The sequence below is a fragment of the Euleptes europaea genome, chromosome 5 (assembly GCF_029931775.1).
Source record: "Euleptes europaea isolate rEulEur1 chromosome 5, rEulEur1.hap1, whole genome shotgun sequence".
Taxonomy (NCBI): Eukaryota; Metazoa; Chordata; class Lepidosauria; order Squamata; family Sphaerodactylidae; genus Euleptes; species Euleptes europaea.
The window spans coordinates 10,253,578-10,281,468 of record NC_079316.1 but is presented as its reverse complement, the minus strand read 5'-3'; the positions used below and the strand labels follow the sequence as shown (position 1 = coordinate 10,281,468).

At 46.2% G+C, this 27,891-nt stretch overlaps 1 protein-coding gene across 1 annotated transcript in view; it reads right to left on the bottom strand.

Annotated features, from left to right (window-relative positions):
• Positions 1–294: 294 nt before the first annotated feature.
• VWA5B2 (von Willebrand factor A domain containing 5B2) overlaps positions 295–27,891 on the bottom strand; it is a 69,138-nt gene continuing 41,541 nt past the window's right edge. Inside the window, exons 8-22 of the mRNA XM_056849991.1 lie at positions 27,082–27,258; positions 24,870–24,980; positions 23,463–23,665; positions 22,053–22,167; positions 21,118–21,297; positions 19,878–20,076; positions 17,934–18,211; positions 17,200–17,425; positions 14,063–14,410; positions 13,516–13,653; positions 6,044–6,163; positions 3,865–3,930; positions 3,255–3,324; positions 2,361–2,472; positions 295–968 (exon numbers count right to left, since the gene is read on the bottom strand). Of these exons, the coding sequence (XP_056705969.1) occupies positions 306–968; positions 2,361–2,472; positions 3,255–3,324; positions 3,865–3,930; positions 6,044–6,163; positions 13,516–13,653; positions 14,063–14,410; positions 17,200–17,425; positions 17,934–18,211; positions 19,878–20,076; positions 21,118–21,297; positions 22,053–22,167; positions 23,463–23,665; positions 24,870–24,980; positions 27,082–27,258 (3,006 nt within the window). The 3' untranslated portion in view covers positions 295–305. The remainder of the gene's footprint in view (positions 969–2,360; positions 2,473–3,254; positions 3,325–3,864; positions 3,931–6,043; positions 6,164–13,515; positions 13,654–14,062; positions 14,411–17,199; positions 17,426–17,933; positions 18,212–19,877; positions 20,077–21,117; positions 21,298–22,052; positions 22,168–23,462; positions 23,666–24,869; positions 24,981–27,081; positions 27,259–27,891) is intronic.

Genomic DNA, 27,891 nt, shown 5'->3' with positions numbered 1-27,891 from the left:
TTTGGCCACATGTTTTTTACATTGATCTGCAGAATTTGTATTGTTACAGATGTCCCGGTTAGCACTTGGATGGAAGACCACCAAAAGGAAGTTCAGAGTCGCTAGGCAGGGGAAGGCCATGGCCAACCACCTCACTGCCGAATATCTCTCGCCTGGAAAACCCGAAGGCCCCTTTCTACTGCCATGGCCGTATGGGGCCACCCACACAGTTGGGCTGTGAAAGAATACGCTCGACTCTACAGACTCTGAACCGATCCTCTTTATTGGCACCCGCTTTGCCAAAGGCTGCCCCCCAGCTGCCCTTTTCACACATTGTTTGGGTCGTAGCACAGCATGTTCAGCTTGATGTTCTCGTCCCAGTGGCGGAGCAGCAGGAAGAGCTGCCGCGCGGCCCCTTTCAGGGTGGCGACGTCCACGCCTTCCGGCAGCTGCTGGCTCCGCAGCCAGGCGTCAGCCTTGGCCGCCAGCAGCTCCCACTCCACGAAGAACCCGGCGCAGCGGTGCTCCAGCCACGCCAGGGCCACGGCTGTAGCCCAACTCATGCTCTCCAGGTCGCCCTCTTCTGCCTCCAGGCCTGTTTCCTGCAGGCTGAGGCTGGCTTCCGAGGCGTCGGGCGAGTGGTCGCAGGCATCGGTCTCGGAGCCCCGCCCACTGTCCGCCTGGGCCCACACGGCGGCGCTCAGCACCTCCGAGCAGGTGCTCTGGGAGCGTGGCGAGCCCTGCTCCATCGCCCCCTCTTTGCCCGTTCCTGCGAGTTCTTCGCCGCCATCCAGGGAAGGAGGGTTTGCGGTCGGTTTGGGGCTCCCCTTGGCGATCAGCGCCCAGGGGGAGGTGCTGGAGGCAGGGCTGAGGCTGGCACGGTGGGAGGCGTAGGGAGAGGCCCGGCGCAAACGGTCCAGGGGGATCTGGACCACCTCGGAGAAGCTCTCGCTCAGCTGGAACATGCCTGGGGCCTGTTGCAGATGCACCTGCCGGGGGGGAAAGGCAGGCGTGAGTTAGGTGAATTTCTGAAGACAGAAGTCCGGGGGGGGGGGCATTTCAGTGGGGCCTGGACAGCTGCGTTCACAGAGTCTCAAATGGCAGACAGGCTCCTTTTAGAAGTAGGACATAAGGACAGGTGCTACGGCCAAGTTTGTACGTTACCATTGTAAAGCTGCTCAATTTGAGTCCAGTAGCACCATAGAGATCAACAAGATTTTCGGGGTATGAGCTTTCGAGTCAAAGCTCCCTTCGTCACTTATTGAGAGTGTTGACTCTCGAAAGCTTCACCAGATACCCCTCGGTCCTCTTCAGAGGCTCCACTTCTGTTGCCTCCGCCGACTGACGCTAGACAGGTGGCAACCCAAGAAAGGGCCTGCTCCGTCACGGTACCAACACTTTGCAACTCTCTCCCCAGGGAGATTCACTTGTCTCCCTCTATTTGTTTCATCTGGCATACCCCCATAACAGTTACTAGCCCTCCTTCCAGCATTGTTTGCTTATGTGTTTGTAATTGAATTATTTCATGATCATAACTGCATTTTAAGTTGCTTAAAATGTTTTAATGTGTTTATATTTGCCGCCTTGTCAACCCTGATTGGGTGGAAAGGTGGCATGAAGTGTTTTAAATAAACAAACATCTGATGAAGGGAGCTTCAACTCTCGAAAGCTCATCCCCTGAAAATCTTGCTGGTCTCTAAGGCGCTTGATTATCAACAATAAAACCAAGGGGAATGAAGGTACTAGAAATAACCAATTCACAAAAAATACACTAGAACGTCTAATCAAAAGAATAATCAAATATAATTGTCAATTGCTGGCATCAATCTCTTTAAATGTAAACAAACAAAATATAGGTTATCCATTCACCAGGTAAAGTTCCCAAATAAACATATACTAAAAATTTCCAACAAATACAGGCATAAATTCCAAAGGTAGTATTCAATCAAATAGCAAGTAAACATTCAAAATATAGTGTCCAACAAATATAGCTAGTAAATTCCACAGGTAGTTACTACCTACGGAATTTATACCTGTATTTGTTGGATATTTTGAGTATATGTTTATTTTGGAACTTTTCCTGGTGAATTGATAGCCTATATTTTGTTTGTTTAAATTTAATGAGATTGATGCCAGCAATTGACAATTATATTTGATGATTCTTTTGATTAGAGGTACTACTGGACTTGAATCTAGCTGTTCTGCTACAGACCGACACGGCTACCCTCCTGAAGCTATCTTCATTGCAGAGCTGGTTTTGCACGGTTCCAACCCACCCCACGGAGACCGGGTGGGGTTGTGATGTGACTGATGTGCTCCATACCTGCCCCAATGGAGCTAAACAGGGTGCTGTTATTACCACGGTCTTTGGGGACCCTTACCAGCGGAAGGTAGTCGTGGACAGCACTGTCGCAAGAGGACAGTTCACTCGGGGGGGTCAGGCACTGTGGCCGGAGCGCCAAACCTTGTCCCCGTCGCCGGCTGATGCTGAACCTGCAGAGATGAGAATGGCTCTTCTAAATACTGTTGATGTAAGAACTGAGCCCGGCCTTGGCCAGGGAGTAAGGGTGGGAGACAAAACTAAATAAACAGATTGCTATGCTGGATCAGACCAGCAAGGTTCAAAACAGAGGCCGGCCAGATATGCAAGCAAGGTATGAAAACAATGCAGCCAATCCGCCTACGCAGGCAAAGACAGGCTGCAGGCACAAAGGTAGAGCTGCAGGTCAACTTCCTTCATTCTGGGTGATAGGCAGAGTGGGGTGAACCTCTGCCGTCTTGGCTGCACCTCTAGGGCCGGCAGTATGGGAGAAAGTAACCACGCTCGTATGCTGTTTTCCAAAAGTGACCAAACTATATAAAGACGCTGTGATAATGGCAGTTTTCAGTTCCTTTCTGAATAGCTTTTAACATGGAATATGACTCTATCCAGTACAACCCAGATTTCTTTCCTGAGAGTCAGAGCCAGTTCAGTTTCGCACATGTTTTGCTCCCTCTAGTGGTTGATTCGATATCACACAGATTTAAGTTCAGCATATCTCTATCTCCCTGTAGTTTTTATGCCAGACTTAAACCTGTGTGATATCGAATCGACCACTAGAGGGAGCAAAACACTGAACTGAACTATGGGACAGAATAAAAGCCCCTAAGAAACAAGAACTTAAGCGAGGAAAATGAGGATGTGGAAAAGCCCGGTGCCCAAAACAATTCTGATGGTTGTGGGTAGACAGCTAAGAAAAGCAGCAATAATGCCCAGTTAGCTTTGAAAGATTTACCTGGAGCCTACAAAATTCTCCACTGACTTCTGGGAACCCACAGAGACAGGAGAGGAGCTGAGATCATTACCTACAACAGCATGAGAGAGACACGTTAGGAGATGGGAAACAACAGACGGACTTTATGAATGCAGCGCTGCCTTTCTGCAGGACTTTTTACAGTTGTAGCTTCATTCACAGGGCCAAATCTTGATTCAGAGGACTCCTGTAAGGTTGCCAACTCTGAATTGGGAAATTCCTAGAGATTTGGGGGTGGGGAGGCTGGGGTTTGTGAGGAACCTCCGCAGAGTATGATGCCATAGAGTCCACCCTCCAAAGCAGCCACAATCTCCAGGGGGAATGATCTGAAGGCTGGAGATCTCCAGACCACACATGGAGACTGGAAACTTTACCCCCAAGGAAGCTTTTGGAGCTTTGCATAGCACTGCTTCCTTCCAAAGTCTGGTAAAAGGAGGAAAAGTATACACAAATATAGACAAAAGCATTCCATTCCCATATTTTATATCATGTCTGGAATTCAATTATTCTTACTATCTAAGTTTCATTTAAGCATATAGGGAATACCCAGCACTGAACATGCCTATCTAGATCCTCTGTGAACACGGCTTACCCTCAGAACAATTTTGCTTTTCACGTGAAGAAGAATTGACATTAACAGGAGAAGGAGGCATCTCTTCTGGGGAAGAAGCAAAAAAACACAGCAGTTAGAGAAGCTGATGATTTGGGGGAGGAGAGTTCAACCATTTTGTCAGCAGGCTACCTAACAACTAAAATGTGCAAAGCTATGGCAGGCTCACAGTATACAGAGTACAAATCAAACAAACTAGGAGGCGCTTTTGAGCAGTATTCTAGATGGTGAAGAAAACACTGGGTGCAACTAAATCCACTGACCTAGGCCACAGGTCTGCCCCACCACCCTTCCTCACACACCTCAACCTTGGGCAAAAACAGAAATTATGCAGAAGGCAATTTAAGTGTCTGTTGACTTTTTTTTAAAAAAACGTTTTCTACAGACATGTAGGTGGTGGCAATGGATATTGAACACATCAACAGCTAGAGAAGGGGATGGGCCAAGTAGATTGTCCCCCTGTGAAAGAAAACCAGTTTGGGAGTTAGGCAATTTGGATAAGAATGGTTCATACACCCTCCACTGTCATTGCTCTAATCAAATTTAGAGCCAGCGTGGTGTAGTGGTTTGGAGCGGTGGACTTTAATCTGGAGAACTGGGCTTGTTTCCCCACACCTACACATGAAGCCTGCTGGGTGACCTTGGGCTAGTCACAGCTCTCTTAGAGCTTTCTCAGCCCCACCTACCTCCCAGGGTGCCTGTTGTGGGAAGGGGAAGGGAAGGTGATTGTAAGCCGGTTTGATTCTTCCTTAAATGGTAAAGAAAGTCAGCAAATGAAAACCAACTCTTTTTTCTTCTTCGAATTTAAAACAAACTGCGATAAACAATGAAAACCCTTGGGGTTTTCACCAGTACTGTTGGTGTTCATGTGGACACAACTTGGTACAACCTATCAATATCCAGTTGTTTTTTTCTGCCTTTCATTTCTCTTTTTGAGTCCATGTGGTCGTTCTTCCCAGTGTTTATACTTCCTCTATATCGTTTTTTAAAATCCCCTTACCCTCACTTGTCTTCCCTTCCTCCCAAGTACAATTAGCCCTGGCAGCAAGCTTAGCTTCCACCCCTTTCCATTAGGTTGGGATGGCACAAGTGCAATGCAGAGTTTTATTCCCTGCCGAGAAAGCAGAATTCTGAAAAATCTTGTTAGAAACAATAAATGCAAGATGTTCAAAACAGAGTAACAGAATACAAGCACTGGCTGGTCAGAATGACACCCAGCATCACTGCCCTCCTTCCCATATGGTCACTTCTGAGACCTAGCCATTCAATATTCTTCCATAACACATGTTGCATCAATAAAATACTGATACGAGCTTAGGCTGATTGCAGTGAGTGGGTCTATCATGGTTTTTTTCAGTGGTTTCATTTGACGGGGGTTAGGCATTTAACAAAAATAACTTTTAACATTCCTTCAGTGGCATACGTTCTCCTGAATGGGCAATCTAAAGCAGGAGGTGAAGTCAAGACCAGTGCTTTGTAGAGGCAAAGGGAGCATGTGTCTAAGAAAAACAAACTCTTGGAGTGGGAAATGAGGCCAAGGAAGAAAGTTTAGCTAGAGTTAGCTAAGGTCTTTTATGCATGGCTGTTTCACCCCTCCGACGACTTCGGGTCTTTGTTTTGATTATGCATACAGTTTCCGACTGTCAGAGGTTGCCTCGCTCTCCCCCTGTGCTTCCCTGTGTTTTGCCTACGTTTTCACGGACATGTTTTATCTCAAATTTGAAAACGCGGGCAAAACGCAGGGGGAGAGCGAGGCAACCTCTGATGGTCGGAAATGGCATACATAATCAAAACAAAGACCCAAAGTCCTCAGGGGGTGACCACGAGGGAAACAGGCGTGCTTAAAGGCCTAAGTGGGGTTCAGCATTATAGGTGGCTATAACATTTATTCTCTTGAACTCTGACACAATGGTCAGCAGATGTGCTACTTGCTAAAGGAGTGTCTATTTGCTTCCACTATGCTCTTTTTACATATTATTTCTGTATCGGTCAAAATATGTTGCACGTGCCCACGACTCTCATCCAAAGCCCTGGAACTTTTCACTGCTCAGTTATCTGTAACAGTATGTCGGAATAGAAGTCCACTGACTTGGCAATGTCTTTGTGTGTATGATGACTGGCGCAAAGCTACTTAGAAAAATGGACAAGACTGTAGTCATACCTGTAGAAACGGGGGCATCGTCCAGCTCCTCTGAGTCCTGCCTCCGTCCCAGACCTGCTGAGTAACTACGCTGACGCCGGCTGCCAGACCAGGACCCTTGCTGGTGGCCGTACAAGCCCCCTAAGAAAAAGCACATCTCATCAAGACAATCAGAAACCAGCTCTGCTACAGGTTGAGGCCGGGATCAGGGCAGGTAATGACATTAAAAGCCATACATGCAAAGAACCATAATACATGTACATTTAAAACCAATAAAATCAACAACATTAAAACAACCGATGGTGCTTAATTAGAGTATGAGTAGCCACTGAGAGGCACGTGTAATAGTCTGGATAAACCAGGACTGTTCACTGCAGCTGCTATTAAGAAAAACAACTGGAGGAGATAACCAGTTTTGTTGTGGACTTATCTGATTTGGGAACTATTTTGGAACCTGTATGGGCTGCTACTAGTCACCTTCAGCTTGAGCCTGTTTAAACAGATCAGGTGTGTACACCTGAAGCTGCCTTATACTGAATCAGACCCTAGGTCCATCAAAGTCAGTATTGCCTACTCAGACTGGAAACGGCTCTCCAGGGTCTCAGGCAGAAGTCTTTCCCGTCACCTAATTGCCTGGTCCCTTTAACTGGAGATGCCGGGGATTGAACCTGGGACTTTCTGCATGCCCAGCAGATTGTCAGGCTTCAGCAACACGTTGCGTTCCTGGTATAAGGGACTTCACTCCAGGAGATGCAGCGAGTTAAAAGTTTTATTCAGAAAGTCAGCGAGTTCAGCAAGTCATAGAAACTAAAGGCTAGAATACAGGCCTTAATATCGGTACATATATAGGGTAAATACAATGGGGTTGATTAGGTTTTAGAAACAAAGAAACAATACAGAAGTTAACGACAGGTAAAGACTTAAGACAACACATACAGGAAATAAATGTGTGCATTAACTGGCTGATCTTCCCGAGCTCCCGGCTTTGTTTTGCAGGACCAGGTATCAGATCAGCGATTACTCGGGCGGGTCTCCATAGAGTTGCAGATCTCGGGCAGGAGACCGGGTGCAAACGGGGGAGTGGAGTGCACAAAAAACTCCATTTTGTCCGTGGGGGAAACCATCTTGTTTGAATCCAGGGTCGACAGAGAACCTAGCTGACACAGATGCTCTGCCACAGCCCCTCCCCGACTTATAACATGAAAAATGAACCCAACAAATGCTGCTCCAGAATTCTCATTATTCTGTGGGGTGGGGGGGGGGACTGCAATCTGTTGGTCTCTCACAATTGTGGGAGTGATTAAAAACAGTTTCTAGGACTTGTGAGAGACTCTTGCCAAAGTGGAATCAAATCCAAGGAATTCCAGTTCTGCCTTAAATCAAGTTGTACACGTCTGTTCCAAGAATCATAAAATCATAGAGTTGGAAGGGACCACCAGTGTCATCTAGTCCAACCCCCTGCACAATGCAGGAAATTCACAACTACCCACCACAGCCCCAGTGATCCCTACTCCAAGATGCCCTCCTTCTCATCATCTGCATAAGATCATAGAATCAGCATTGCTGACAGATGGCCATCTAACCTCTACTTAAAAACCTCCAGGGAAGGAGCACTTACCACCTCCTGAGGAAGCCTGTTCTACTGAGGAACCACTTGAACTGTTAGAAAATTCTTCCTAATGTCAAGACGGAAACTCTTTTGATTTAGTTTCAACCCGTTGGTTCTGGTCCGACCTTCTGGGGCAACAGAAAACAACTTGGCACCCTCCTCTCTATGACAGCCCTTCTGTTGGGTATTAGAGAGCGAGCTTTGTTACATGTCAGACAGTTAAAGGGTTAATATTGTAACTGACCATTTGGTCAGTGTAGTGGCCATTGCAGTCGTGCCCCGAGGGTCACGTATACAACTACTTTGCATGTTCAACTGCTTTCGATTTCTTTGTTAGAAGAGAAAGTAGTTGATCACTTTCTTCTTGCTTGACTGCTGAACAGGCAGGATGGAGAGAGGCTCTCCTTTTGCTAAGGGTGCCTACTCGTAAGTAAGCTTAGTGCCTTGCCAAAGGCTTTTGGCAAGTATAGGAAACATAGAATGTAGACAGATATTATTTGTTTTGTATCCCAGTGACTTTTTCCCTACCCTGAGTTAGAGTAAAGATTGTTTTACTTCAAGACAAATGCGTCTTGCCTCTTTTGTGCGTGTGTGTGATCTCAATTCTCATAGTTCAAGAGGAACGATCCATTCCCTCTGATTTGGTAGCAGATAAATTAAATATCGGGGTTCCCTTTACAGGAACTGGGGCCCCGATCCCCCAATAAGTGGTAGCTGAGTACGCTTGGTTTTTATTTTGGCTATTGAGATAGGATCACACCGCACTCCTTTTTTTTTGCTTTTGGGATCTTCACTGGAGACGAAAGGATTTACAAACGCCCAGAGGGAATTTTCCTGTGACGGAGCCAGCAGCCTGGTCTGCAAAGGACGGCAGGAAACTTAACCCCGCGCGCCGCGCTTGAATCCTGTGAGGAAGAAAGCAGCCCTGAGCCGCTGGAATGAGCAACGATAAGGAAAGTATAAGGAATTCAAAACAACCCCAATCCGTTTCTGTCCCCCATATCACCCAAGCCTCCTTTCCAGTATGGAAGAGAATGGTGGAAAATGCTTTAACAGCAATTGGGGTGAATCACGTTTTGAATGAAGACCCGCCAGCTGACACAGATAGAGAAGCCCTTAAGAAATTTAAGATTGCAGATGCCCAGGCAATGAATTTGATTTCCAATGCGATTAATCCGGAAGAAACTGCAATAATTTTGAATAATGATAGCGCCAGGAAAATGCTAAATGCACTCAATGAGAAATTTGGAACTGTGTCAAAAACCCAGAAAATGATTTTAAAAACTAGACTGTATGCAAATAAAATGTCTGGAGATATGACCCTCTTGCAACACCTTAAGAAAATGCAAGATATGGAATCAGAGTTGAAGGCTGTAGGAGGGGAAATCGGTGAAGAAGAGTTTCTTGTACTATTTCTGGGAAGTTTGCATTTTAAATATAACGCTGAAAAAAGGAATCTTTTGGGTAGAGAGGACTTAACCCTTACTAAGCTGGTGACTGCACTTAAACAGTTTGAAGCAGACAGGAGCCAAGAGAGGGAATTATCTCGTGGAGTGTCTGTACTGCGTGTAAATGACAAATCCACAATCAGATGCTTCTTGTGTGGAAGGCATGGTCACCGGTCGTTTCAATGTGAGAGACGTGAAACAAAGGGAGAAATTCCCCCCCCCCTCTCGCCGGGAAGAAAAGCCCGCCAAATCCTCACAAAGGGAGAGGGATGGAAATGGGAGGCAACAGCCCCAATCGTCCACAAGAGGGAGCCCAAGTACAAGCCAAGGGAAGCCCAGATGGCACAGTCACCCAAAGGCTTATCTAGTCTCGAATACAGCTTCAACCAAAGATTATTTAAGGCGTGTAAATACATTTGTTCTGGACAGTGGTGCAGATGTACATGTGTCTGGCTTGAGATCAGCTTTTGACTTTCTAGAGCCTTGTGATGAAACATTAGTTATGGCTTGTGGAGAAAGATTTCTATGCACTCAGAAAGGAGAAGTTTCTATTGCAATTCAAAGCTATTGTGGAAATGTAATGCATTTAACCTTACAAGACGTATTCCTAATGCCTAATTCAGATGAAAATTTATTGTCCGTGAATAAACTAGTGGATGCAGACTTTGAAGTGTCTATAAAAAGGGACAAATGTCGCTTATTTGATTCTAAAGGAAGAGAATACCCAGTGCTATCAGTAGGCTCGCACTATTGCCTGGAGAATGTTGCAAGTCAATTGGAGGAATATGCTTGTAGTGATTTTGAGAGCAATGTTGATTCTGATGAAAGTGATTTTGATGGAAATGAAGATAATGTTGAGGAAGAATCAAAATGCCTAGTTGCTTTTAATAAAGGATTGGCAGAGCAGAAGGCTGCAGATTGTAACCACAAGGACTGTTTGTACCAATGGCACGTGAAACTAGCTCATAAAAACTTTAAGTCAGTGAAGCAACTGCTGATTGATTGTGGAATGCCAGTTAAGGAATGCTTTAAGGACAAAGAACGTTGTGAAGTGTGTCTCAGAGGAAAGGGAACAGCGCCTAAGCACGTGCAGAGGCCAAGCAGTGTTAAGGCAGAAATTTTGGAAGAAGTGCACTCAGACTTGATTGGCCCACTCAAGGCTTCAGCAGGAGGGGCAAAATATGTTCTGCATTTCATAGACAGCGCCTCAAGATTTGCATATGTGTATTTGTTGAAATCAAAGACTGAAGTAGCTGAAAAGTTTAAAGCTTATGTTGCCCTGATGAAGAATAAACATGACAGAGGTATACAGTTATTGTTCACTGACAATGGAAGTGAGTACCTTAATAAAGAAATGAAAGAAATTCTTGAATCTGAAGGAATAGAGCATGCAACCTCAGTTGCATATACCCCTAGGAACAATGGGTTGTCAGAAAGGTTTAACAGAACTCTGATGGAAAGTGCAAGATGTTTAATGCTACAGGCAGGCTTGCCTTACCCCTGCTGGGGAGAATGTATAAATACAGCAGCTTACCTTTACAACAGGACAATTTCAAGTGCTATCAACATGACTCCATATGAAGGATGGAATGGCAGGAAGCCTAGTCTGAAACACTTGAAAGCATTTGGATCTCGTGTGTTTGCATACATCCCAAAGGAGAAAAGGGGAAAAATGGATCCTACTACAGAACTTGGAATTCTTGTGGGATACCATCCTTTCTCAAAAGGATACAGGATAATGGACATTAAGACTTACAATTTACAAATATTGAATGCAGTATATATAGATGAAAGAAATGTTATTAATAATCAACAAATTAATAACTTTGATGATCCAGAGGTTTGTGAAGAGGAAACCATAGAGATTCCATTTACAGCATGGGATTGCAATCCACCTGCTCCTGCGGAACAGCAAGAGACTGCAGATTCAAAAGGGGTTGATCCCGGTGCTGATGGAACAGCGGAACCCTCTCAGACCTTAAGGAGATCTACAAGGACTACAAAAGGAATACCAGCAGAGAAACTGAGTCTTTTCACTAGAATTGACAGCCACGTGGAACCCTCAAGTTGGGACGAACTACAAAAGTTGCCCGATGGGGAGCGGTCAAGATGGCTGAAGGCAATTCAAGAAGAATTAGACTCACTGCAGAAGAATAATACCTGGAAACTAACCAAACTCCCACCAAACAAAAGGACTGTGGGATGTAGATGGGTGTTCAAGGTCAAGAAGAATTCTGATGGAACTGTTGACAAATACAAAGCAAGACTAGTTGCAAAAGGATTTACCCAGAAGTATGGAACTGACTACACAGAAACCTACGCACCTGTGATTAGTCACACGGCTATAAGGACTTTGCTGAGTATAGCCGCCTCCAGGAATAAAGTGGTACTGCAACTCGACGTCAAAACAGCTTTCCTGAATGGAGACTTATCAGAAGAAATATACATGGAACTTCCACCAGGATTAAAGGACTGTGATACTAAAAATCAAGTTTGTAAACTTGAAAAGACTTTATATGGGCTCAAACAGTCAGCTAGAGCATGGAACCACAAACTAACCTCATTATTGAAAGCTCAAGGCTTTGAACAAGGAAATATAGAGAAATGCTTATTCAGAAGGAAGAAAGATGATGGATGGGACTTTGTTTTGGCCTTTGTAGATGATCTTCTGATTTGTTCTGACACTGAAGAAGCTGCAAAGGAAATTGCAAACAAACTGAATGAATCAGTAGAAGTGAAACTACTTGGAGAAGTAAAGAACTATCTTGGAATGGAGATTGAAAGAAACCAAGACAATGGATTTTCAATCAATCAAAGGAACAAGATACTGGAATTTCTACAATTCATGAATATGAAGGAGTGCAAGACCAAGAACACTCCACTTGACCCTTCATATATGGATCTAGACGGAGGTGAACTATTGCCTAACAATCACAAGTACAGAGAAGCTATTGGAAAACTTCTATACTTGAGCAACGTTAGTAGACCGGATATAAGTGCAGCAGTTGGAATCCTAAGTAGAAGGACCAGCACACCTGCAGAACATGATTGGAATGCAATCAAACACCTCACACAATACTTAAAGAAAACTATTGATTTGAAGTTGAAGATAACTCCAAATACTGAGCTGAAACTGATAGGATACATGGACGCTAGTCTGGGTGGTACTAGAACAGACAGCAAATCTACAAGTGGATATCTGTTCTACTTTGGAGAAAACCTGATCTCCTGGACCAGCCAGAAACAGCAAGTTGTGTCAACATCTTCAACTGAAGCAGAATGCATAGCAGCCAAGTGCGCATGTACAGAGCTGGAAGAGATAATTGAACTGCTACGCGACTTTGGACTAGATGAACTGACACCTGCTACAATGTTTGAGGACAATCAATCGTGTATAGCACTACTGAATGGCGAGAACTCTAAGAAAGGGAAGAGACTTCTTCGACTCAAAATGGACTCAGTAAAGGACAAACAAGAAAGAGGTCTCGTAGTAGTGAAGTACTGTGAAAGTAAAGAGATGGTGGCCGACATCCTGACGAAGCCACTGCCTAGACAACAGTTTGAATACTTACGTGATGCATTGTGTTTATATGTCTGAATGTAACTAAACCTCGAAAAGGGGATTGTTGGGTATTAGAGAGCGAGCTTTGTTACATGTCAGACAGTTAAAGGGTTAATATTGTAACTGACCATTTGGTCAGTGTAGTGGCCATTGCAGTCGTGCCCCGAGGGTCACGTATACAACTACTTTGCATGTTCAACTGCTTTCGATTTCTTTGTTAGAAGAGAAAGTAGTTGATCACTTTCTTCTTGCTTGACTGCTGAACAGGCAGGATGGAGAGAGGCTCTCCTTTTGCTAAGGGTGCCTACTCGTAAGTAAGCTTAGTGCCTTGCCAAAGGCTTTTGGCAAGTATAGGAAACATAGAATGTAGACAGATATTATTTGTTTTGTATCCCAGTGACTTTTTCCCTACCCTGAGTTAGAGTAAAGATTGTTTTACTTCAAGACAAATGCGTCTTGCCTCTTTTGTGCGTGTGTGTGATCTCAATTCTCATAGTTCAAGAGGAACGATCCATTCCCTCTGATTTGGTAGCAGATAAATTAAATATCGGGGTTCCCTTTACAGGAACTGGGGCCCCGATCCCCCAATACCTTCAAGTACTTGAAGATGGTTCTCATACCCCCTCTCAGTCTTCTCCTCTTCAGGCTAAACATACCCAGCTCCTTCAACCTTTCCTCATAGGACTTGGTCTCCAGACCCCTCACCATCTTTGTTGCCCTTCTCTGGACAAGTTCCAGCTTGTCTACATCCTTCTTCAGTTGCAGTGCCCAAAACTGAACACCATACTCTAGGTGAGGTCTAACCAGAGCAGAGTAAAGCGATATCATCACTTAGCGTGATCTGGACACTATACTTCTGTTGATACAGCCTTACCTATGCTGCGAACCTCAAGTGCTGAGGGTAAGGTTTCCTGAGTGAAAGAATCCACAGGCACCATGGAGGTATAAATAGAGGGTGTGTTACAAGCCTTGCTGGACTGGATTGCCTTAAGGCGGAATCTCCGTGAGAAACCTGGCAGGGAGAGATGGTAGCATTGATGGTTATTTATTTATTAAAACAATTTATATCCCACCTTTTCTTATGGTTCAAGGCAACTTACAATAATAGTTTAAAACATTTCCGATTAAACCAGAATAAAATAACAAACTCCAAACCTTTCCTTCTCTCCCCTCCCCCCAAAAAGATGACTGCCATTCAGAGACACCAAAGACACCTGAACAAGAAGAGTTGGTTTTTATATGCCCACTTTCTCTCCACCACTGTGTGAGCAGACGGCTGGACTTGGTGGGCCTTGGTCTGATCCAGCAGGGACTTTTTTATGTTCTTAAACCCCACCCTCCTCAGGCTACACCCCCAAAATCTCCAGGTATTTCCCAACCCGGAGCTGGCAACCCTACTCCCCGGTGAAGGCAAGGCTCACCATTTTCCAGCTCGGCTTCCCTCTGGGCAACGTTCTCGTTATCCCGGATGACGGAGTTTGCCGTCAAGCGGTGAAGCAACTTGTCCCAGGCTTTACTTTGCTGGCACTGCCTGGAGGACTCCTCTTTGGCCTGGCTGTTCCGGGAAAGAAGCAGGGAATCCAAGGCAGCAGTCAGTTCCCAGGAGACTGGCTTCCCTGCGCTCAGGGCGTGGATCACAATCTGGCACTGGAGGGACGGCAAAGCGCTTCCTTCGCTCTCCCCTTGCTCGGTTGCTGGTGATGGGCTGAAAAGGTATGGAGGCTCCAATAGGGTGTCCCAGTCTAGGTGGGCTGGGGACAATAAGTTGCCTAGGAGAAGAAGAAGAGTTGGTTTTTATATGCCGAGGGGAGGGGCTGTGGCTCAGTGGTAGAGCTTCTGCTTGGCATGCAGAAGGTCCCAGGTTCAATCCCCGCATCTTCAGTTAAACGGACTAGGCAAGTAGGTGATGACAAAGACCTCAGCCTGAGACCCTGGAGAGTCGCTGCTGGTCTGAGTGGACAATACTGACTTTGATGGATCTTGACGGCCTGATTCAGTATAAGGCAGCACCATGTGTTCATGTGACTTTCTCTACCACTTAAGGAAGAATCAAACCGGCTTACAATCGCCTTCCCTTCCCACAACAGACACCCTGTGAGGTAGGCGGGACTGAGAGAGCTCTAAGAGAGCTGTGACTAGCCCAAGGTCACCCAGCTGGCTTCATGTAGAGGAGCAGGGAAACAAATCCAGTTCACCAGATTAGTGTCCGCTGCTCAGGTGGAGGAGTGGGGAATCAAACCCAGTTATCCAGTTCAGAGCCTAGGAGACAGCAAAGGCACAGGGAGGTGGGGAAAAGGTCAGAGAAACATAAGAGTTGGAAGGGATCTCCAGGGTCATCGAGTCCACAGCTTCTTAAACTGTTGGTTGTGACCCCATATGGGGTCGTGTAACTGAATGTGGGGGTAATGAAAAATTTGGCAGTATGCAAGCTAGTATGCAAATTTGCTTTCACCATTAATAAATGGTAAAATTATATATATACCAAAGAATTATTTGAAAATAAATTTCTTTATTATTTATTATCAGTAAATGTTTGATTTGTATACCTATTTTATATGCCTATATACCCAGGGTTGCGTAAAAATTTCTTGAGTGAAAAGAGATGGCAAGTGGAAAAAGTTTAAGAAGCCCTGATCTAGTCCAACCCCCTGCACAATGCAGGAAATTCAGAACTGCCTCCTACCCCACCCCCAGAGACCCCTGCTCCATGCCCAAAAGATGGCAAAAAACTTCCAGGATCCCCAGACAATCTGTCCTGGAGGAAAATTGCTCCCTGACCCCAAGGTGGTGATCAGCATTACCCTGGGCATGTAAGAAAGGGCCATGAGAGCCAAGCACTGACACAACTCTTCCTGTCCTCCCTCTTATGATCATGCTCTCTCAGAGAACACTATAAAGGCATTGGAAGGGACCATGCCTCAATGGGAGAGCACATGCTTTGCGTGCTGAAGTGGCAAGGATCTGCATGTACTGGGATCCTGAGCTTCAAGACAGCCATTGTCGGTTGGAATAGACCAAACTGAGGTAGACAGGTGAGTGGAGTGATTTAATATACAGCAGCTTCCTGTGTTTATATGGCATCCAACCTGGGCTCACCCAAATGTTTCTGGAGGGGGGCATCCTTGCTGGTTATTCCTTGCACCTGATGCTCAAGAGGTATACCTCTCCCCGGGTTTGCATTCAGTTATCACAACTGTAAAGATCCTGCAAAACCTTTCACTCTGTTGAATCCATAAGAGAGCACAATAAAACGCAATGACCATTCATGACTGGTAGGGCTGCCAACCTCCAGGTGGCGGCTGGAGTTCTCCTGCTATTACAACTGATCTCCAGCCAATAGAAATCAGTTCACCCAGAGAAAATGGATGCTTTGGCAATTGGACTCTATGGCACTGAAGTCCCTCCCCTCCCCAAACCCCACCCTTCTCAGGCTCCACTCCAAAAACCTCCCGCCAGTGGCAAAGAGGGACCTGGCAACCCTACCTACTGGCCACTTGTAAATTCGTCATGAGGCTTTTGCAACCATGTAGGGCAGGGGTATCGAACTCATTTGTTACAAGGGCCGGATATGACATTGATGTCACTTGGTCGGGGTGGGCCATGCCTCACCAGCCCAGATCAGGGGCGAGGGATGGTTGCCTTGGCAGGCCGGCGGGCCAGATAAGAGCTCTCAAGGGGCCGGATCCAGCCTGTGGGCCGTATGTTTGACGCCCCTGGTGTAGGGAAACCGGTTGCTCATAGTATACATTCAAGGAAGGAGGTACATTTTACTACATCTGCACTACCTCATGCTCTGATTGGCTGCAGTGGTAGGGTTGCCAACCTCCAGGTACTAGCTGGAGATCTCCTGCTATCACAACTGATCTCCAGCCGATAGAGATCAGTTCACCTGGAGAAAATGGCTGCTTTGGCAATTGGACTCTGTGGCACTGAAGTCCCTCCCCTCCCCAATCCCTGTCCTCCTCAGGCTCCACCCCAAAAACCTCCAGCCGATGGCGAAGAGGGACCTGGCAACCCTATGCAGTGGAAATAAGATTTATTTCACTTCTTGGCTCGATAAAACCATTGAGCAGTTCTCTGGATGGCTGTAAGGAGCCCACCACAAATTTATGTGGCCATCGATGAAATAAATGGACACCTGTATTCTCCTCATCAGTAAGGCTCAGCTATTCCCGGTTTATTTATTTATTAGTTCTTATTCTTCTATCCCGCTCTCCCTGACAGAGTCGGGCTCAGAGCAGCTGATTTATCTCATAACTTCTCCTAGCAGGAGAAGTTATCTCCTACCACTTCTCCACCCCCAACATTCCCCTCCCCACATCACTTGCTGGTAAGGCTGCCAACCTCCACGTGGTGGCTGGAGATCTCCCGCTATTACAACTGATCTCCAGGCAGTAGAGATCAGTTCCCCTGGACAAAACAGCTGCTTTGGAAGGTGGACTCTATGGCATTACACCCTGCGGAAGTCCCTCCCCTCTGCAAACCCTGCCCTCCTGAGGCTCCACCCCCCAAAAAATATCCAGGTAATTCCCAACCCAGAGCTGCCAACCCTACTCACTGGAATCCCCAATGCTCTTCCGCATCTTCTGCAGCTCAGGCCCAATTTCATCTAGTTTCCCTTCCAGGGACCGGTTCCTCTTCTGGGAGACTTTCTCCAGAGCCCGGCGCAGTCGATGGGCATCCAGTTCGCCATGTGGGGACGAGAAGCTGCGGCCAGAGAGGGCAGCTCGGGCGAGCACTTTATTCCTTCGAACCAGCTCTTCAGAACTCAGGGCCACTGATACCTAAATGGAGGGACAGGAAAGAAGACTGAGGCTGGGGAAATACCTGGAAGCCATTTCTAAGACCGCTATCAGGTGCTGTGGAACACAGGCAGGATGGTACTGCTGCAGTCGTCTTGTTTGTGGCTTCCTAGAGGCACATGGTTGGCCACTGTGGGAACCGACTGCTGGACTTGATGGGCCTGGGTCTGATCCAGCAGGGCCTTTCTTAAGTTCTTAATAAGAGTACCTTCTTTTACAACAAACGCAGTGCTGGACCTATTGTATTTCTTCCCCTAAGAACAGTCTAGAGTGCTCTCTCAGCTCCTGATTGCACATTACACCACCCCCAAGCCTTTCCTCATAGGACGGCCTCCAGACCCCTCACCATCTTTGTTGCCCTCCTCTGGACACGTTCCAGCTTGTCTACATCCTTCTTAAATTGCGGTGCCCGAAACTGAACACAGTACTCCAGGTGAACTCTAACCAGAGCAGAGTAAAGGGGATGAGGGGTTGCTTTCATGCGCCTCACCTTATTCCCAGCCCCCTGCTGAGCCTGCGCAATGGGAGCAGACTTGGTGGAGGAATTGCAGAGGAAGACACTCTTCTGGCCTTGCTGAGAGCAGCCTTCCAGGGCCTGGGCTGAGGAGCCTCCCTCGGGGGGCACATCCCTGGAGCCAGTGGACTCACTGCTGGTGGAGCTGTGGGAGAGCAAGCCCTGGCTGCGGTCGGTGCTGACGGAGCAGTGGGTGAGCACGTACTGTTCTTGGATGTAGGAGGGCTGGTAAATTCGCTTCCAGATGTCTCCGCCTGAAATGAGATCCCCCGCCCCCGCACACACACACCTGTTAGGGAAAGGGTCTGGCCAGAGGAAGGATGACATGAGAAAAGGGAGCTTCTGAGATTTCCGGCGCACTGCACTGCTTAGCCACACCCCCTACATCCACCAGAAATGCCAGGAACTGAATCGAGGGCCCCCAACTTGCTGAGGAGTTCTCAGACAATGAGCTAAGACTCCCCATTGCTTAATGGGGGAATACACGTCTGGGCAGCACTGTGTGTGAACAGGATCTTGGGGTACAGGTGGACAGTGAGTTAAATATGAGCAGCCAGTGTGATGCAGCGACAAAAAAAAAGCTAATGTGATCTTGGGGTGCATCAATAGAGGCATAATATCCAAATCGCAAGATGTCATAGTCCCACTGCACACGACTTTGGGTCAGGCTGCGCCTGGAGGATTGTGTGCAGTTCTGGAGGCCTCACTTCAAAAGGATGGGGACAGAATGGAGCGGGTGCAGAGGAGAGCGACGAGGATGATCAGGGGCCTGGAGACCAAGCCCTACGAGGAAAGGCCGAGGGAGTTGGGAATGTTTAGTATGGAGAAGCAGAGGTTGAGGGGGGACAGGATTGCTCTCTTTAAGTATTTAAAAGACTGTCACTTAGAGAAGGTTCCTGTTGGCAGCAGAAGATAGGATTCGCAATAATGGGTTTAAATTGTGGGAGGAAAGGTACCATCTGGCTAATAGGGTTTTATTTTTTTTACAGTAAAAGTTGTTCGACAGTGGAATCAGTTCCCTAGAGAGGTGATGAGCTCCCCCTTACTGGCAGTCTTTAAGCAGAGGCTGGACAATCGCTTGTCAGGGATGCTCTAGTCTAGGCTGATCCTGCATTAAGCAGGGGGTTGGACTAGATGGCCTGGATGGCCCCTTCCAACTCTATGATTCTATGAATTAACTTTTTGTCATTTATTGGCAGCAGGCCTGGAACAAAGTTTGCACATTCTTGGTCTATCTCTAACAAGTCCCCAAGTAGGAGTCCCCAATGTGGTGCCTGTGTCTGCCATGGCGCTCACCAATAACTTTCCTATCACCCACCAAATGTTTTTAGAAAGCGAGTGGGGCTGCTGGGGCTCTTGGCTAGCAGGGGTTCTGACTGGCCACTGCAGATCTGATTGGTTGTGTGGATTAAAATTACATAGTTTTGGTGGCAGCTGCCACCACAGTGTTGGTTTTATTCGTTCTCCTTTCCCAGTGTATTTTTTTAAATTGCTCTTCTTGTTCCCTGCAGCTGGTTTTCCTCTGGGTCTGTGTGTGGTTGGCGCCACCTCCTGCGGCAGTAGGTTTTCCAACCTCCAGGTACTAGCTGGAGATCTGCTATTACAACTGATCTCCAGCTGATAGAGATCAGTTCGCCTGGAGAAAATGGCTGCTTTGGCAATTGGACATTGAAGTCCTACCCCTTCCTAAACCCCGCCCTCCTCAGGCTCAACCCCTAAATCCCACCCTCTTTGCCACCTCCCGCCGGTGGCAAAGAGGGGCCCGGCATCCATTTTTTGGTTGTCCCCACCACCCCTTCTTGGAATTCCAAAGGTGCCCACAGGCTCAAAGAGGTCGGGAACCCCTGCCCCAAAGGAAAGTGCCGAAACAAGTTGCTTCCCGCTTCCAACTAAATGTCCTCTTCTCGTGACTCTACTCACTCTTCACCGACTCTTCTGTGCCCCCAGCGGAGAACTCCAAGGATATCTCACGGGAAATTTCATGAAGGGCTTTATAAATGTCTTGGCTTTCCCCGGGTGGGTATAAGTAGACTGCTTCTTGACCTATCGCCTCCTCCTGGGACTGGAACACTGAGCCCGTGGAGCCCTTGGACAGGCTCCGGCACAGCTGCTCTCTGCCCTGGGAGACAGAAAGGACAAAAAATATATTACTATTGGCATCAAGAGCCTGCACCATGGATGCCGTATGGAGGAGGAGAAAAACAGCAACATCCAGGTGCCTGACCCACCACATCATGGAACAACCAGTGCTCCTTGTAAATGGATGCAGACGTTCCATCACAATACTAACCTTCCTAATGTTTAGACGGAAATCAAAAGAGGAAACATAATACTATATCATAAATATCATATTATGAAAATGACAATTTATCAAGTGGTAAATGGGATATATGAAGTAAGCAAAGATATGTAATTGAATTGAAATAACGTATGAGATATATCCAACAGTACTTCTTGTTATAGTTAGGTATAAATACAGATGCTGAAAGGTAGAACTGTTTAAAAAAATAACATGATATTGTATCTAAAGTTTAAACTAATACAGTAACTGGTCTAAAAAGGTGGAATTTATATTTTTGTTTAGTAATAATTTTTAACTCTGATAGAAAATACCCTAGTAGTAAAAATAGCAGGGATTCTAATAATAATGCCTCAGGTGGTTGTTTTACCTTGCTTACGTGTATGATTTTTTTCTTTTTTTCTTCCCCCCAAAATCCCTTTTTTAATTTCTGTATCCCATATTTAAAAAACCAATAAAAAACAGAGTTTCCGTCTAAACAGTAGGAAGAACTTTCTGACAGTTACAGCGGTTCCTCAGTGGAACAGGCTTCCTCGGGAGGTGGTGAGCTCTCCTTCCCTGGAGGTTTTTAAGCAGAGGCTAGATGGCCATCTGTCAGCAATCTGGTTCTATGACCTTAGCCAGCTCATGAGAGGGAGGGCATCTAGGCCATCTTCTGGGCATGGAGTAGGGGTCGCTGGGGGCATGGGGGGTAGTGGTGAATTTCCTGCATTGTGCAGGGGGTTGGACTAGATGACCCTGGTGGTCCCTTCCAACTCTATGATTCTATGATTCTACAAATTCTTCTGCCTGACGGCTTGGTTTCTTATCAGAAGGGCGTCATTTAATGGGAACCCGCCTGAATGGATGCTCAGTTCTTGCCTTCTTGTCCCGGAAGCTGGCAATGTGGTACAGAGTGCAGTAGCTGATGAGCCGGTCTCCAGGATACAAGGCCGCGATCTCATTGGGTGACAACAGGGCCTCCATGGTGTCTGGCACATACCAGTCGATCGTGATGTCACTCACAGCTGGCTCAATGGCTTTCTTCAAAGACTTCATCAGCTGGGGGGGGGGATATGGGAGACATTTATCGCTCGGCTCTAATTTCTCATCACCGTATTATTATTTAGAGCTAGATTCGAGTCCAGTAGCACCTTAGAGACCAACAAGATTTTCAAGCTATAAGCTTTTGAGAGTCAAAGCACCCTTCATCAGATATGAGTAGGAACAGAAATGTCTGAGAGTTTGTATCCCAGTAAGAAGGTGTGATATATACATTATATATGTCATTAATATCTGCAATGCCAGAAGAAGGAGAAGAAGAGGAGGAGGAGGTTTTATATGCTGACTTTCTCTACCACTTAAGGAAGACTCAAACCTGCTTACAATCACCTTCCCCTCCCCACAACAGACACCCTGAGAGGTAGGTGGGGCTGAGAGAGTTCAGAGAGAACTGTGACTAGCCCAAGGACACCCAGCTGGCTTCATGTGTAGAAGTGGGGAAACAAATCTAGTTCACCAGATTAACCTCCGCCGCTCATGTGGAGGACTGGGGAATCAAACCTGGTTCTCTAGATCAGAGTACCACCGCTCTAAACCACTGCTCTTAACCACTTCACCATGCTGGCTCTCTCTACAATAGACAAACAGGTCAGTCCCGACACAAAAGAATAAATGGATGTAAATTTGACATTAAAAACTGACATTAAAAACACTCATGTGGACATCACCTCAGTAGCCAAGATGTTATCTGCCCACTAAGATTAGTGGTTCTGAACCCAAACTCTGAAGTATTGACAATGAAGAACAGCACATACCTTAGGCTGTAGCCTTTCACCTGGGCTCAGGAATTCAGCTTGACCTCTGCTCACCTTAGCCATTCCCCGTAGGAGCCGACGGCAGGCACCACTTCCCAGACCAAAGGTGAAACACCTGTGGGAAAGGAATACCGGAGCTTCACACTGAGTCCTGTTTCAGGGCAGATTCCATTCCATTCCAAAGTTTTATTGGGAACTGCGCTATCATGTCACTGTGCTGAGCTACAAGCGAACAAACTTTTGATCTCATTAATCTCTACAAAAGCTGTTTTATTTATTTACATTATTTGTAGTCCACCTTTCTCCCTGGGATACCAGGCGGATTACACAGAGTGAGTCAATACAATCAGCAGGATGCAAAATTCAACAAACAATGAAATAGGATTTGGGTTGTAGAAATCCGGAACCAACCAGAAGTCGAAAAACAGAACTTAAGCAAAGCAAAAGTATTAACATGACACATTAAGCGGAGCAAAAATCGCACAGTAGGATCCTACTTACAGTACACTATACACAGCAGTATCGACCACAGTCCACAATCATGTTTCCAAGTAAGATTATAAACCATTATAAACAGTGCAACCCTATTGTGGTGGCGTTCCACCAGGCGGGGGCTAGAGCCAAAAAGGCCCTGGCCGAGGACAGCCGGATACTTTTCAGGCCAGGGATCACCAGTAGGTTGTCTCCTGCTGAGCAAAATGCTCTCGGTGGTGTGTGTGTGTGTCAGGAGAGGGGGTCCTGCAGGTACGATGGTCCCAGACCATTTAGGGCTTTGAAGGTCAGTACCAAAACCTTATATATGTACTGCTCTGAACATTTGAAAATATTGAAAATATTGAAAATATTATTTAGATGATAAGAATGGCTGTTTTTTTGTTTTGTTTTTTTGCCTGTCAGAGCTTCTGTCTGCAATAAAATGAAGAATTTCTAATTTAGCTGAAATTTGAATTCAGAATCAGCATTCTCATGTACTGGGTTTCACTCTTATTTGAAGAGTAAGAGCAACATGCCCACAAACAGGACCTCTTGCACACCAAGGTGGAATCGTGCCCCTTCAAGAGAAAAAGCCTATTCCCTATTAACTGTTCTCACCACTGTTCTTACGCAGAGAGAGCCAGCATGGTATAGTGGTTTGGAGAAGTGGACTCTGATCTGGAGAACTGGGTTCGATTCCCCACTCCTCCACATGAGCGGCGGAGGCTAATCTGGTGAGCTGGATTTGTTCCTCCACATAAAGCCAGCTGGGTGACCTTGGGCTAGTCACAGTTCTCTTAGAGCTCTCTCAGTCCCACCTACCTCACAGGGTGTCTGTTGTGGGGAGGGGAAGGGAAGGTGACTGTAAACTGGTTTGATTCTTCCTTAAGTGATAAAGTCGGAATATAAAGACCAACTCTTCTTCTTCTTCCATACCTGACAGTGCTTGCCTGCCTCCTGACCAGCTCAATGACTTTGCCTGTGTTGCTCACGCTGGCGTCTGTGAAGACAAAGAGCTGGCGTGGATACCCGCGGTGAAGAGGCTGCCCCACGATCCACGACAGTGCACCAAGGAAGTTGGTTCCGCCCATGTCAGCCCGTAGCTTCTGAATGTGTTCACAGGCCAATCTGAGGTTCTCCTGCAGACGTGAGAGGTTCAAGGGTTACAAGAAGTAGTGCCGGGCAAACAGATTATCACACAGGATTCCCCTCCCCAAAGACTTCTGTTAACTGTGCCAAAACAGACATTCTGTGGAAAGCCAACTCAAATTTTGCATCAGGAAAAGCCTGAATGCCTTCTGTGAATTGTTTGCATTTTGTAATCGACTACTTTCTGCTAGGGACAAGAAGCTATCAGACACTGCGTGAAAAAAAGAAGTGGTGAATTGTCCCGTTGCACTGTGGCACTTTTGGAAGTAAACTGGAAGTGACGGGATCGCATCGCTCGTGTGCGATCCCCACCCCAAAAATCTCTTGCTGGAGGAGAGGGGGGACCTGGCAACCCTAGTACACAGACAGACCATCGGTCTATTTAGTCCAGGACTACAGCACTGTTTATTCCAACTGGCAGTGGATCTCCAGGATTTTCAGAGAAGTCTCAGTAGGGTTGCCAGCTCCGGATTGGGAAATACCTGGAGATTTTGGGGACCAAGGATCTGATTCAGTATAAGGCAGCTTCATGTGTTCAACTCCAGTTAATATTATTTTTATTTTATTATTAACAAGATTTTTACCCCGGCTTTCAGCCGTCATAGGGCCACCAAGGCAGCTAACCAAATTAAAACCTCATCTTAAAAGTCACTGAAACCAGGCCACAAATACGTCATTAAAACAATTTTAAACCAGAGCTTAAAATAAGATACAAAAGATATAAAACAATAGTGGAAACACTGGGGAGGAAAGAGGGATCACTGAAGGAATGCAAGTCTTTACCTGCTGGTGGAAGACAGCAACATAAAAGGACAGACGAATCTCCCTGGGTAAAGAGTTCCAGGGTGGAGCCTGAGGAGGGTGGGGTTTGGTTTTCAGGGTGGAGCCTGAGGAGGGTGGGGTTTGGGGAGGGACTTTAATGCCATACAGTCCAGTTGCCAAAGTGGCCATTTTCTCCAGGGGAACCGATCTCTATCGGCTGGAGATCAGTTGCAATAGCAGGAGATCTCCCGCTAGTATCTGGAAGTTGGCAACCCTATACATTCAGAAGGCAAAGGTACCCAAAGCAGGGCTTCCGCAGATGACCACAGTGGTCAGGTAGGTTCATATGGGAGTAGATGGTCCTTCAGGTATAACTGGTCCCACCATGGGGCAGCAGGTTGGGTGAGAAGTAGCAGTACAGAGCACACTCACGCTGTTGCAAGGCTTGCTGGTTTTGAAGAGGGGCTTGATGTTGGAGCCAAAGCCAGCAATATTTAGCAAGGTGTTGGAAGGAAGGCTCTTTATGGCCACCAACAAAGCATCCTGCACAGGAGGAAGAACAAAAAAAGTCAATATTAGAGACCACAAAGTATAAAAGGCTTCTCTCATGAGGCCAGATCTCACAACCCTCTGGTCTTTCGAACGCTTTGTGAAACAGTTTCAAGCTGTAATAAATTTCCTGGGGTCCAGTCCATGGCCTGAGTTCGATCCCGATGGAAATCGGTTTCAGGTAGCCAGCTCAAGGTTGACTCAGCCTTCCATCCTTTTGAGGTTGGTAAAATGAGTACCCAGCTTGCTGGAGGCAAAGCGTAGATGACTGGGGAAGGCACTGGCAAACCCTCCCATAAAAGCAGAAGAAGCAGAAGCAGAGCTGGTTTTTATATACTTTCTCTACCACTTAAGGAAGAATCAAACTGGCTTACAATCTCCTTCCCTTCCCTTCCCCACAACAGACAACCTGTGAGGTAGGTGGGGCTGAGAAAGTGTGACTAGCCCAAGGTCACCCAGCTGGCTTCATGTGTAGGAGTGGGGAAATAAATCTAGTCCACGGCTCCAAACCACCACTCTTAATCAGTACACCTCACTGGCTCTCAAACATGGTCTGCCTAGTAAACGTTGTGATGTGATGTCACCCCATGGGTCAGTAATGACCCAATCCTTTACCTTTTACCTGTCCAGTAGCACCGTAGAAACCAACAAGATTTTCGGGATATGAACTTTCAAGAGTCAATCTGACAAAGGCAGCTTTGATTCTCAAAAGCTCATACCCTGAAAATCTTGTTGGCCTCTAAGGTGCTACTAGATACAAATCTAGACTTTCTTACTTAGTCTGCAGAGGCATTACACTTTCCCTGCACCCAATGTTTTGCCTGTTAGAAAATGCCAGTTTTTCATTCCAGCTTTTTCTTCTATTGTAACTGAGAGTGCTGTGTAATGCAGTTGTACTAGAGTCACAGATCCCGTGATTTTACTGACTGACACAGTAGTGTAATACTAGGGCTGTAGACTTCTCAATTTTCCAGGGCAGGGGCATGGAGCTGAACCCAGTCCAGGCCCATACATAGTCTCTATTAAGTTATTTCAATATGAAATTATTTATATTTCCAAAACCCATATGCCATCAGCAATTAATCATATGGTTTTTAAAAAAAATTTCCATTCGTAATAGTCTGACTTAGTAAAAAAAAGGACTCAGTAAGGTAGGGTTGCCAGGTCCCTCATTACCACCGCCGGGAGGTTTTGGGGGCAGAGCCTGAGGAGCGTGGGGTTTGGTGAGAGGAGGGAATTCAATGTCACCCCTTCCAAACCCCATAAAATCGGACCCCTGACCCAATCTTCACCAAACGTTGGGGTTCGTGCAAGGAGAGTCGCTTCAAGCTACACTGCGAATTTGGGGGCCCTACCTTGCAAAATGACGCCCTAGGGTCGAATGCCCATATTTACCAGTATGGGTATTCGGCTTATTTCAGGTTTCCTGAACAAAATCAGGCCCAATAAACCCGAACCCAAAATTTACCGAATATTTTTTTTTTGCACAATTGTAGAGGCCACATGAAGCTGTCTTATACTGAATCAGTAGTGGAAGAAAAAAGAGGGGACTAAGACCCAACCTAAAAACAAGCTGGGTACCAGAGGTTGGGTAAAAGGGAAAAACAACAACCCCCTGCTCTACTAGGTTGATACCTGCACACATAGTACTGTATATGAGAGACATATACTAACCAGTATTACAACTAGAACCAATCTGACCAGATGTTTGAGTAACTGGTAATAGATTTTACAACCTATACACATGCCTGGTTGGGTTTGAATTGTTTGTATATGTATGTATGTATTTATTTATTTCTGTAAATGTGTGCAGGCTAACATGGGTTTTAATTATACTGAATCAGACCATCAGTCCATCAAGGTCAATATTGGCAACTCAGACTGGCAGCGGCTCTCCAGGGTCTCAGGCGGAGGTCTTTCACATCACCTGCTTGCCTAGTCCCTTTAACTGGAGATGCCTGGGATTGAACCTGGGACCTTCTGCATGACAAGCAGATGCTCTGCCATTGAGCCACAACCACCTCGTTTATCTATTTTGCTCCTGTAATATTCTTTAAGGTCAGGTTTCCTTAGATGACCATCCTCGTGTGTTTACCTTGATTCCATCAATGCTGGAGCCACACATGCTTCCACTTCGGTCTATGAGGAAGAGCATTTCCCGCGTCACAGTCTGGAAATCAGTGGAGGTGCTGCCCACCTCAGGGCAGAAATTCAGCATAAGGACAGGATTGTGGAAGATGTCTTTGTGGAACCTCTTCTGAACAAAGGTCACCTAGGAACAAGAGAGAGGCTGAAACTCGGCATGTTCTTCCGCTTATCCTTTGATACCTTCATGGTTTAGGTGCAATTAAAGTGTAGCAAGAGTTTTTGGCAATTTGGCCTCATAAGAACTGCTTTCCTAGATCATACCAAGAATTAGGGTTGCCAGCTCTGGGTTGGGCAATATCTGGAATTTCGGGGGGTTGGAACCGGAGGAAGATGGGGTTTGGGGAGGAGAGGGACCTCAGCATGGTACAATGCCATAGAATCCACCCTCCAAACCAGCCATTTTCTCCACAGGAACTTGTTTTAGCTTTCTGGAGATCAACTGTAATAGCAGGACATCTCCGGATGTCAGCTGGAGGCTGGCAACCCTACCAAGACTGCATTTTGTTCATTGTTTTGATTCTAACAACAGCTAACCAGATAAATCTAAGATGCTAATGGGCAAAGAATGAAGGTGCTATCTCTCTTCTGACGGACATCTCCAGGATCCAGAGGTATACTGCTTCTGAACATGGAGGTTCTGTTAACTTGTTGTTAAGAATAACCATTAATTTATTAATTGTTTTCTATTACCGGTAATTGTTTCTTGTGTTCATTGGATTTGTCCACTCCTTTTAAAAACCATCCACACTAGTACCCA